The following is a 12172-nucleotide window of genomic DNA, read 5'->3' on the forward strand; positions in this document are numbered from 1 at the left end:
TACCTATGGAAGGGTAGTATGGGGTGCAGTCCACAATGGTCAGTGAGTGTTGTGGTCTGGGGTAGGGGACCATCAGGCCTGGAGACAGCAAAACAGAAAATGTGAGTTTTGTTGTGCTAACTGAGGTTCTTTACTGTATCAGCACTTGTTCTAGGATCTCAGAAGACACGCGAAGCCAGGGCCCAGAACTGACAAATGAGTAGGGGTTATATAGGTCAGGGAACAGAGACTATTAGAGAAAGTTGCAGCTTGGTCTCTTTCAGCATGGTCTTGTTCTGCTGAAGTGAATCAGGGTTACTGTGACTATGGACTCTTGGTATAGCAGGAGGGCATTAGTTACTTGGGTAACTTGTACCAGTGCAAAGCTTCTAAGATGTGCTATATTTCGGGAACCTTCAGAGTTCTTCAAATGACCATTGTCTATAGCAGGACCAGGGGTCAGTGACCTGAGAATGTGGGAGCAGGGGTCAACCCCCCAAGAAGAGTAGGCATAGAGTGGCTGCTGGAGGGCCAGCAGCATATGTGGAATGCACTGTGTGTACAGGACACACCGTGCACATATGGTATATTCTGTCTATAGAATGCACTGTATACACAGGATATACTATGCTCATGGATGCCATGTCTTTAAAATGTCCCTATGGCATACAGGAAGAACCATAACATTTTGTGTATACTGGACATACTGTATGTATAGGAGGCAGTGCTACGGAGTGTGTTACGTTGATTGGCTTTTCAGGTTAGGGTATATGGAACCTAACCACTCTTCCACCTCTGGCCTTTTCTGGGTCTGTGATGCCTGAGATTAGCTGCTGCTCCTTGCAAGGATTTCCCAGGGCTTATAGCAGAAAGCAGCCAGATAGCCTTACTCCTCATCCTCAATCCAGAAAGTGAACTGCCCCACCGTTGTCTCCATCTTGCAAGTGCAGAGGTTAAGTGGACTGTAGGGGCCATAAGTTAAGCATTTGTCTAAGCATGCAACAGTCTGAAGTGTTGTGCATGTCTCCCTGGGAATATCTCAGCTTATGTGTGACTCATCAGGCTTTCATGTACACCATCCAGGTCATGCCCTGCACTTCCTTAGGGTTCCTACTGTCTTGTGTGTATTCTCAGCCTGAGTAATGGGATTCTGGGGTCCAGTGGGCCTTGATGCCTCTTTGAAGTGCTCTAGAACATGAAGGTGTCTGAGGAGCAGGTGAGGTGTGTACACTGGGTAGTGCATATACATTTCATAGACAACCTGGGGCATGTACATGTAGCATGTGTGTCCATGTGTGCTTCTTTCTGAGTCAGAGTCTTGGTAGACTTTCTAACTCCTGCAAGTGAGAGAGGACACTCTAGGCCCTTCATCTTCAATGATAAGTGCTCAGGGCCCAACCCTTGGACAGGCTAGCTCTGTTCCCTGAGCACCAGGACAAAACACATGTTTCCTGCCTGGGAGAGCAGTATACTTGACTACCAGTCCTAGAAACAGTCACTTCCATGTGTAGCCTGCAGCTGTGTAGGGGAAGGAGGCACCTCATTGCTAGCGCCACCATGTCTTGGCTACTGGAACCCTTTCCCAGCCTGCTAGTCTGATTGCCCTGTTTTTGAGGAACATCAGCTTGCAGAAGCTGATTACTAAGTGTTCAGAAAATTCATAAGCTGTGAAATTGTTGGTAGCTTCAGGTGGACCTCAGTGTGAGCATTTACTCTGTGGAAATTGGCAGGCATTCCTGGAGGCCTCCCCCTCCTATAAAGCGGACTTAACACACAACACTGGCTTTGCTTTGGTCCTGCTAATTGGAGTGAGTCAGGGTTCTTTCCATCCTGCCCTTGGTTTTTTGTTTGTTTGTTTGTTTGTTTGAGACAGGGTTTCTCTGTAGCTTTGGTGCCTGTCCTGGAACTAGCTCTTGTAGACCAGTTTGGCCTCGAACTCACAAAGATCCATCTGCCTCTGCCTTCCAAGTGCTGGGATTAAAGGCATACGCCACCACTGCCCTGCTAAAGGTTTTGTTGTTGTTTTTTTTTTTTTTTTTTTTTTTCCGAGACAAGGTTTCTCTATAGCTTTGGTGCCTGTCCTGTAACTAGCTCTTGTAGAGCAGGCTGACCTCGAACTCACAGAGATCCGTCTGCCTCTGCCTCCCAAGTTCTGGGATTAAAGGTGTGCACCACCACTGCCTGGCCCCATCCTGGCCTTGTATGTATGCTCAGCCTGAAGTGAATATGGGATTCTGGGGTCCAGTGGGCCTTGGTGCCCTTTGAAGTGCTCCAGAACATGAAGATGTTTGGGGAGCAGGTGAGGTGTGTAATATGTTTGTACTAATACATATATTGTCTGCCCAAGGACTATCAACTGAAGCCCTGCTTGGGTACCAGTGACCATGTGTATTCCAGCATTTGGCAGGCAGTGTACCTGAGGAGTGTACCACTCAAGCTCCCATTTATTACATATGGTACCTGCAGAAGTCTATGCACTGCACTGTGCCTCAGTTTCTCTGCCCAGGCGGTAGCATGTTCACATAAATAGTGTTGAACAGGTCTGGGTGCAAGCTTCTGCCAGGTTATTGTGGTTTTTGTATCCTATGTCCTGCCCAGGCCACGCCATGAGAAAGTAAGGAGCGTTTCACTAGCACATGCTGACAGAGGCTGCTGGATGGGAAACAGCTTGACTCACAGTCTGTCCCACCCATTTTATGGGCTTGGAACATGCAAGGTCCACTGCAGAGAGGACACTCATCAGCACTATAGTCTTGGGACCCCAGTAGGACAATATTGGCCTTTCTCTGAGATCTTGTGAGCTCTATATATCTCGACCCCTAATCATTGCCCTATCTCCCTTCATGTCTCTTCCTTGAACTCTTGCCCCCTTGGCTGGGAACCTTCTTTCTTCTTGCAATTCCCCCATAGACCTACACAGCTCAGAGCCAAGGGCTGAATCCCACCAAGACTAAGGGCCCGTGAAAGTTCTAGCTCCAAGGCTAGAAGTTTAGCTTCCAAATCTGCTTCTTGGAGCTGCCAGTGACCCCAAGTCTGTGAACTTTCAGGTGCTGTCCAGAGATGCCTTGGGCTCATGTTGCTGTCTGGCAAGTACATGGTTAAGAACAATTAAAACCTGGCACAAGAGAGGGTGGTTCAGTGGTAAGAGCAGTGACTGCTCTTCCAGAGGACTCTTGGATTCAGTTCCCAGCACTCAGAGGGTTGTTCACAAACATCTGTGATTCTAGTTCCAGAAGATCTGATGACCTCTTCTGGTCTCCATAGGCACTCTAGCACATGATACACAGACATATATGTAGGCAAAACACTTATACACAAAATAAATCTAAAAAAAAGTTAGCAACTATCAAATCCACTCAGTGGGTAAAGGCACTTGCTGCCAAGCCTGATAACCTGTGTTCAAATTTCTGGGAACCTCTTGGTGAAAGAAAAGAAGTGATCCCCACAGCTTGTCCTCTAACTTCTGCATGTGCACTCACACATACATACACAAGATAATGTATACATTAAGTTCCTATAGGAGACTGGATGAAAGAACTGATTTCAAGAGGTGACCTCAGAAACCCACAAGGGGCCATAAGGAAGAGAGAGAGAGAGAGAGACTGAATGTGGTTGTGCCCAGCTGGAGCGAATGTGCAGTTGCATAGACTCCACACCTAAGCCCAAGAGAACAGCTGCTCAGAAGTGTCAGCCTGTGGCTGTACAAGAGAGCTATGTGAGGAGGTATAGTATCTTTGCTCCCTCCTTAGGGCTTGGCCTCTAGTCATTCCCTGTAGACCTCCTGGGCTGCTGAGGTTGCATAGGAATATGCAGGCCATAGTTACTTAGATTGTTGCAGGAGCAAACTTTAAATAATTGTACTAGCTTTGACCTCTGTTCCATGTAGCCTCCCAAACTGGAACATACAAACTAGCCCAACTCTGTCCATCAAAGTGGTTGTGTCACAGAACAAATGAAACACTGCCCAGCATAAGCAGTGGGTCGGCCTGCCTGCCTTGTGGCATAGAGCAGCCTTTTCTGGTGATCCTCTCTTGTTCTCTGCAGTTTACCTCCCCTGTGGCTGTCTTTCTTTTGTTTCTCTCCCCCCTTTCATTTACTGGAAGTCATGTGCTTTTGAAGGCTCCATGAGAGGAGGGTGTATGTCTACATGTCCATTGTTCAGAAGAGCCCAATGTATAAGAACTCACCCAGGGAATGCTGACTCATTGGTTGGTTGACTATTTATTGGTTTGTTGGTTGACTGACTGATTAGCTGAATAGTTGGATGGGTTGATGGGTGAATGAGTGAACTAGTGGATAAGTGGATAGGCTGGTGACTGGTCTACAAAGTCCAGAGGTGGTTGTAAGTCCAGGTACTCTCATCTGCCCTCCTGGTGCAAGCAGGTCATCTTCTGGCTCCAGGCAGATACAGAGGTCCAGGTATACTGATCTCATCCTTTCACACACCGGGCAGTGGTGGCGCATACCTTTCCCCAGCACTCAGGAGGCAGAGACAAAAGGATCTCTGTGAGTTTGAGGCCAGCCTAGTCTATAGAGCAAATTCCAGGACAGGCTCCAAAAGCTACTGAGAAACCCTGTCTCGAAAAGCAAAAAAAATAAAAAAGAAGAGGAAGAGGAAGAAGAAGAAGAAGAAGAAGAAGAAGAAGAAGAAGAAGAAGAAGAAGAAGAAGAAGAAGAAGAAGAGAAACCCTGTCTACAAACAAACAAAAAGTAGTTCACCTCCTCCTTTCACACAAAGGTGGAGATGGAAGCATGGCATCTCACAGCCTCTGGCATAGCTAATAGACTTTCTCTAAGCGGGTAAGAAGCAGGAAAGATGAAAGGGCAAACAGGTTGGGCTGTTTTGGATGACCTGGTTTTAGAAGTAGGTGGCAACTGTCTGTGTGTCTGTGGTTGCAGTGGTTTCCACAGTACAGGACTCAGTCAGCTCTGTAAAACTGTAGGGAATGGGGCTCTCAACCCTGAAGACAGGATAACAGACACCAGCCCACCCCACCTGTAGGGTTCTATCATGGAATCATAGGGTACATCACTCACTCTAGTGTCTAACTCGGAAAGGATGACTTCTGCATGTATGTGTCAAGCAGAAAACATGCTCTGTGTACTCATAGTTCAACTACATAGGTGTGTATTTCAGCCCTCATGAGTTGGCAGTGAGTCTTTGTCCACTCATTGTAGGTCAGAAGAGAGAGTACCCTCAAAGCAACCAAACTGATGACATAGATGCCAGTAGATTCTCCACGGGTCCAGTGATGAAAAGTTTCAATGGGGGAATTCAGTCAGTGACTATGATCACCTTCAGCTCCTCAGGCTAGCCCAGTTCATCTGCACCCAACCTAGACTCTGCCCCAAAGACATGACCTTCACTTCGCTAGGGCCTTACACATTTTCCTGAGTGAGAGGGCCCCCATTTAGCTATCTGGTCATGAACTAACATCCAATTAGTATCTCGGCCTTGGTACCCTGTTAGCTCTGGGGGGAGGAAAGGGGTTTGGATTACTGGAAGTCTGGGGCTGGGAGGAAGTTGGCAGATTCGGAGGCTTAAGCCAGTTCCAGGCCCTAAACTAGTTTCAGGGCTGGCACATGACTGGAAATGACTGGCTGGATTCTAAGGACTTTAGCCAAAACTTTATCAGTGGCTCTGGAATGTGAGACCAAGGGAGGTGAAAGAGGTAGAAGCAGGACAAATGGTCACATAGCCCTTCAGCATCCTGTGCTGGCTGAATGAACATTGCACCCAGTTTGTTCATGAGGAGACCCAGCTCATTCATTGTAAGATGTGGGAATGATCTCCCATTAAACAGATCACAGACCTATACCAGGCAGAAGTATAAGGTCATCATGCCTGAACAGTTGTGTTTGTGCCTGGGGCCAGAAGGTAGCCTTTGCACAAGTCGTCCCAGGATGCTATGAACCTAGCTGTGTAACTGGCTGTACCTGTTGGTGCTGGTATCTAATGCCATGACCAGTGATATCTGTCACCATGCCTCAACCTGTTTGCTTTTTCTGAGCTGGGAGTGAAATGGGTTGTCCTAAGGGCTATTCCAAACAGCCAGCAGTCTCAGAACGTGCAAAGCACTAAGGATAGCCAGTGTCAGCAGGCCCCTGAGATGTTTTTGTGTGCCTACAGCTTTGCCCTGCAAATGGCAAACCCGAGGCATCCAGGAGGTAAGAAGTAGCTCAAGGTCACATAAGGAGTGAATGTGCCTACTGAAGTGTGCCGACATGCACTGTGGGTGCATGAGTGTAATGTCTTGACATAGTAGGGAAGGGCAGGGAGAGCAGGCCTGGTTTGTACTCCCCTGGGGTGTCTTCAGAGTCAGTGGCTGGAAGAATCAAGGACAAAGTCAGTGATGGTGTAGCTTCTTGGTGCATTTTTTTTTTCTTATCCTGTCTGGTGATGAATTTGTAAGTACTCAGCCAGGTGGGTTCCTGGCCCTACGTCTCTTTGTTCTTTCTGCTGTCTCCCAACAAACCCATGTCCTCCAGTTAAGGGGAAATGTCCTCCTGCCACATTTGGCACATCCAGCCCTGGAATGAGCCTAGTTCCAGTGACTTTTGTGGGGAGGGTGTGACCCTGGTCAGGGTGTCTTATTGGTGAGTGCATGTTTGCCTGAGACTTTTTCTCCCTGTCCCCAGATGAAGGTCACCATGGCCAGAGGGGGTGACCAGAACAGTGACGATGACAGTGTCCTTGAAGCTCCCAGCTCTCAGCATAGCAACTCCCGGGACCAGCTGAGCGATGTGAGTACCCATCACTGATATCCTGGTGGCTCCTGCAGGTGTCTCATGGCTTTGATCATGCCTGGCAGTTTACATGGAGGCCACTCATGAGCAATTAGCAGTTTGCCTTCTCTAAAGCTTTTGTTCACAAATTGAGACCTCACCAGTAGGAGGGGTTTAAATGAAGGACAGCAGTTAGGAGCTTGCAGGAGCCCATCTGGAATATTAAGTATCTCATAGTGCACAGTGTAGCAGCCTGATATCTGGCCCTGGAACCCTAAGGTGGACATCTTTGTGTCCTAGAGCAGATGCTACACCAGCATCCTGCAGTGATGCCTGGGTAGAAATGACTCCAGAATTGTGTTTGAATCCATAGGTGTCAGGCCCTGCCTTGCCATGGGTCCTGAGGTTCCTGGGGCTGGTGATGCAGGGTAGGGGTGCACATGCAATGATCTGAATTAGGGCTATGTCAGTGTCCCTGAGAAAGGCCCCTGGGTACCAGGTCTCTGGAATAGTCAGCCACAAAGCCAGGTGGAAGGAGTCTGGAGCTTGTCACAGGACTAGCGTACTGGGCCAACCAAATGAAGCATAGGGACTACAAGAACTGGAGTAGAAGCCACTGGGTTGGTGGCTCAGGACGTGGCCACTGACACCAACCCTGCCCAGCTCCTAAAGTGGCCTCAGGGTAGTACGTTTTTTTGAAGGACTAAATTGAATGAGTCGTGTCTCATTATCATTTAAATAGGGGACTGGGGGTGCAGCCTGCTGTCGCAGAGGGAGGAGGGAGGCTTAATTGCCAAGCTCCTGATCTTGTTGCTGCAAGATGGGAAAATAGGCTGGTAATTGTCTGGGGCCGCAGGGCTGCCCTAGTTAGTACTCTAATTGCAGCCCAGGATAAATGAAGCTGCATTCTGAACACAGCTTGACATGAAGCTGAGAATTCACCAAGTATGTCCCACCCCCACCCCATCAGCTGCCTTTGGTTGGCAGGTGGGATCCAACCAGGGGTAGGATTGGGTGAGCTCCACCCTCCAAGCAGTGACCTAGCCCTGTTAGTAGTTCAAAGAAAAGGATGTCGAGGATTGCTTTGAATGAAGGGAGGGTTGCAGTTTGACCTACTAGCTCCCATTTCCCTTTGCTGACTCTCCTTTGTGCACTCTATCCACTCTCTATTCTCCTGTCTTATTGTCACAAGTCATCATGTAATTTTCACCTGCCTCACAGCCCCCACTATGCACTTTGCTGTAGCCTAGCTCTTTGCACCCCTACCTGCCACAGCTTCTGCTTCATGTGCACATACACGTGCTTGATCCTGGTTCATGGCCCATCTTTGGGGCTATGGAATCGCTAGCAGCTTGCGATACAGCTGTCTCTGTTCTGGTGTTCTTACGCCGGATAGAAGGAAGCTTCCTAGTGACCCGGACTCTCATGCTAGCCTCCATCATAGCTGTTGGCTAACCTTCAAGCAACCTATGCTATCACCCTCCTCCGGAAGGGTCTTCCTGCTGCACTTTGGGGAATGGCTTTAGCATCCTAGTCCTGAAGGAGCTGTGGATAGTCTAAGAGGGCATCTCTGTGGGGCCCTCTATTAGGTAGGGCTCATCTCCTGGGCTAGCCCAGAGGTATTGAAATAACTGCTGGCCTGGCTAAACCAGAGAGGAGACGACTGCTTGAAAGAAGGCTCCAGAAGCTCTCTGGTTCAGAAGACTATGCTCAGCCCTGTTTTCCAATTTCCAGTGAGGCCCTACTGCCCCTAGGGTCTGCTGGCCTGTTTGCTGGGGGCAGCTGGCTGTGGCTTAGCCTGTCACTGACTGTCTTCGTACTTTTTCCTACAGAGTTCTGCACAGGCGATTTCCGGGAGAGGCTACTCAGTAAGTCTCCAGCCCCTCCTCCCCTGCTGTCTTTGTCCTTGCCTCAGGGCCATCCCTCAACTACAGCTGTCTCACAGCTCCAGTGCCTCGAGGGCCCCACCACCCTGGAATCTTCCCCTTTAGAATCCTGTTGATTCTGACTTCAACAGCTGCTGGGCAGGCAAAGGGTTGACATGCCCCTGAACTGAGATTCATGGGAAGCTCGATGCTCAGGGACACACATAAGACAGGGTCTCCAGGATTTTGGCCAGGAACCTGAGGTGGGTTTTTGTTTAGGTGAGCAGGGTGCCAGGAAGTGGGGAGCCAGGCTGCTGCTAATAGGTTGAACAGGCTGCTGCCTCTTGGGTCTGGTTAGGGACCAAGGGTTTTTGGTGTCAAAGAAGCCTGTGGTTTGAGCAGCCATACTCCAGCACACAGCCCCTGAGAAGTCCAGAGCTACTCCTGTGTGGAAAGATTGTGGGGATGAATGTGTGCCCAAACAGTGGACTCTTGGCCTATGGAGAGCCCCCACTAGGGCAAGACGGCAGTCAATAAACTCTGCATACATCCCTGGGTGGACAGACATATCCAGGTCAACTGGTTGGGGCAGGAGGGTAGGGGGGCTTGATGCCAGCCTGCCAATCCACTAGGGGCATGACCTAAGGTGCAGGCAATTCCCTCATCTACCTGAGTTCGTGGAGTGGCCTGGCACCAACCAGAGCAGTTCTTGCACCTCCTTGTGACTTACTTCATTTTCCCTTAAGTATCAGGAGAAACATTAACGGCATCATAAAACTCAGAGCTTCATAAAAGCCATTGCTGTAGATTTACTGCCGTTTTGGCTCCTTGGAGGGCTAGGGCTAGAACTCCACCTGTCTCATCCCTGATTTACTGCCAGTTAGGGCCTGCTTGGCTCACTCTCTAAATTGCAGTGGCTTTTTATGGGGTATGCAATTAGCACATTAGTTACCCAGTGGGGCCTACTGGGGCAGCTCCCCTGACCCTGGTATCTACCCTAGAATTCCTGGGTACTGAAAAGAAAGCAAGGAAGGAATTGGAATGGGTCAGCAGCTCAGGCTCAGTGGACCTTTCAGTGGCCAGAGCACGGGTAGAGATACCTGCCTTGGCTGAAGGAGGGACCTATTGTCTTCTCACTCCATCTGCACTCTTCATTCCCCTAACCCCACCTCTTCCATTGTGTACCTGAGGATGTAGAAGGCCAAGGCTCATCAAACCTTGTTCCATTTTGAGCTTTGGTTTGGCTGAAAAAGTCTAGTATTTGGGCCGTTGATCTTAGGGTCTGTGGAGAGGTGATTCCTGCCGGTGGTCACCTAAGGAGACCTTTGACAGGGAGACTTGTACCCTTTCTTGCAGGGTGTACCCTTGGGCAGCCTTGTTCACATCTGATCACTGAGAACAGCAGCCCTTGAGAGTGGTTGTAGATGCCCCAGGTATGACGGACCTGCCTTCTCTGTTGCCCTCCCCTGTACCTGATGCTTCTGAGAATGGCACTGTGCCCAGGGCTGTGTTGGACACTGAGGAGTAAGCTGCTAAGAACCCAGACCCAAGCCTATTTTGTAGAGGGCTCCAGTAGCCACAGCAGATCCTGCTGGCAATGCTAGAAACTGTGGGGACTGAAACAGCCAGAACTGGACTCAAGACACTCATATCTGGACCAGCACTTGGGCAGAGGAATAAATCCAAGCCCCATCTCTGTCATCTAAATTTCCAGGGGTCTGAAGCATCCCGTGGGAAGGAAGAATACTACATCTTGGAGCAGACTCCTGATGCTGTGGCTTTGTGTTACACTAAAGCATTAGGCAGAGTTTCTACATCTAATCTAAGTTAGATAACAGGTAATCTCTGACCTACCTATGGTAAAATAGACAGACTTGAGACCCATGGAGTATCTGCAGCACCACTACTCTGAGCTACCAGGCCCCTTTTATGCTTCTAAGTCCACAATCATCATACAATCGCTCTCCCCAGACTTTGATTTTCTAATGTTTTCTTAAAAAGTCTATAACTAACTTGCTAGATGCTTGTAGCTTAGCCCCCTGTGGCAGCTGTATAGGAGTAACAGATGGTGCCAGGAAGGTAAACAGCTAGTCCACAGTATGACTGGCTGTAGGGTTTTCTCTGAGCCAAAGACCCAGGAGGGCCTGGAGCCTGCACATAGACCCTAAGCTTACACAGATGGGCAGGTGTATTAGACCTGACTTGAACTGACAGAACTTTAGGGTCCCCTGTGTAGAATTTCCTGCTTCAGAGTGCCATGTGAGTCCTGACACCTGCAAGCTATTTCTACAAGGGACAGACCTCATGTTCATTTGTCCTATGGGTTCAGGTGGGAGCCGAACTCCAGGCAGAGAGCAAGAGACAATGCCCAGTCTTGTCAGCAGGTGTGTATGTCTGGATGTCTGTTGCATGTGTCTGTGGATGTGGGTGGCTTTTGTGTATAATGGGGTACTGTACTTGTTGTTTTCTTTATATTCTGTGGTTTATGCATTTCTGAGTATCTGTAGACATTACTCTTGTGCCCCTCTAGCTTCTCGGGGGATCCTTAGTGCTCATTGCACTTGTGTGCACCTCTGCCTTTGTAGCGCTGGTGTGTGTGTGTGTGTGTGTGTGTGTGTGTGTGTGTGTGAGAGAGAGAGAGAGAGAGAGAGAGAGAGAGAGAGAGAGAGAGAGAGAGAAGGTCTCTCTATGTAGCCCTCACTTTCCTAGAACCCACTTATATAGACTGGCCTTGAATTTACAGAGATTCACCTGCCTCCCCAGTGCTGTGATTAAAGGCATGCTCCACTATACCTGACTGAAGCAGGCTTTCATGGACTGCCAGCACCAAAATCATGACACAGAGACTTGTTATTAATTATAACTGCTCGGCCTTAGCTTAGGCTTGTTTCCAGTTAGTTATTTTTATTATTATTATTATTTTTCAACTTAAATTAGCCAATTTCTATTAATCTATGTGCTGCCCTGAGGCTCCTTTGCCTCATCTACTTCATGTCCGTTCTGCTTTCCTGCTTCCTCCCTGTCTTGCTTGCTGACCCCTGCTGGCTGGGTGGCTCCCCTCTTCTCTCTGCTTGCCAGCCTCACCTAATCCTCCTCTGCCTAGCTATTGGCCATTCAGCTCTTTATTATTTATTTATTTGCAGGTGCCTTAAGCAGGCAAGGTAAAATAGCAACACACCTTTTAAACAAATGCAGCTCATCTTTACATAGTTAAACAATTATTCTGCAATACAAACAAATGCAGCACATCACATCATCTTTACATATTTAAATATAGTCTATTCCACAACACCTGGCTTCGGACTGCACTTTTTAAAAAATTAAGTAATTTTGTACTTGCTAGGCTGCATTCCTCCACTAAACTACACACCCCAGTCTGCAAACTGTATTTTTGTTTTTTTTTGTTTGTTTTTATTGAGCTATACATTTTTCTCTGTTCCCCTCCCTGCCTCTCCCCTCCCTTTCAACCCTCACCCATGGTTCCCATGCTCCCAATTTACTCAGGAGATCTCTGCAAACTGTATTTAAAGTAGGTGAATTTTGCTAAGATTTATCCTCAGAAAATTCCCTAGTTATTGCTCATCCTTAAAGCTTTCATCCAA

General features: G+C 48.4%; 1 protein-coding gene across 14 annotated transcripts in view; it reads left to right on the forward strand.

Annotated features, from left to right (window-relative positions):
* Positions 1-12172, forward strand: part of Fbrsl1 (fibrosin like 1) — an 83704-nt gene that overhangs the window by 20811 nt on the left and 50721 nt on the right. For 12 of the 14 annotated variants that reach the window (XM_087903682.1, XM_048447469.3, XM_048447468.3 and 9 more), the window contains exons 3-4: positions 6619-6723; positions 8538-8573. In XM_087903682.1, the coding sequence (XP_087759808.1) occupies positions 6619-6723; positions 8538-8573 (141 nt within the window). The remainder of the gene's footprint in view (positions 1-6618; positions 6724-8537; positions 8574-12172) is intronic. The other 2 variants (XM_048447464.3, XM_048447465.3) reach the window with 1 other exon arrangement.

This window comes from Myodes glareolus, chromosome 2, assembly GCF_982192425.1.
Source record: "Myodes glareolus chromosome 2, mMyoGla1.1, whole genome shotgun sequence".
NCBI classification, from domain to species: domain Eukaryota; kingdom Metazoa; phylum Chordata; class Mammalia; order Rodentia; family Cricetidae; genus Myodes; species Myodes glareolus.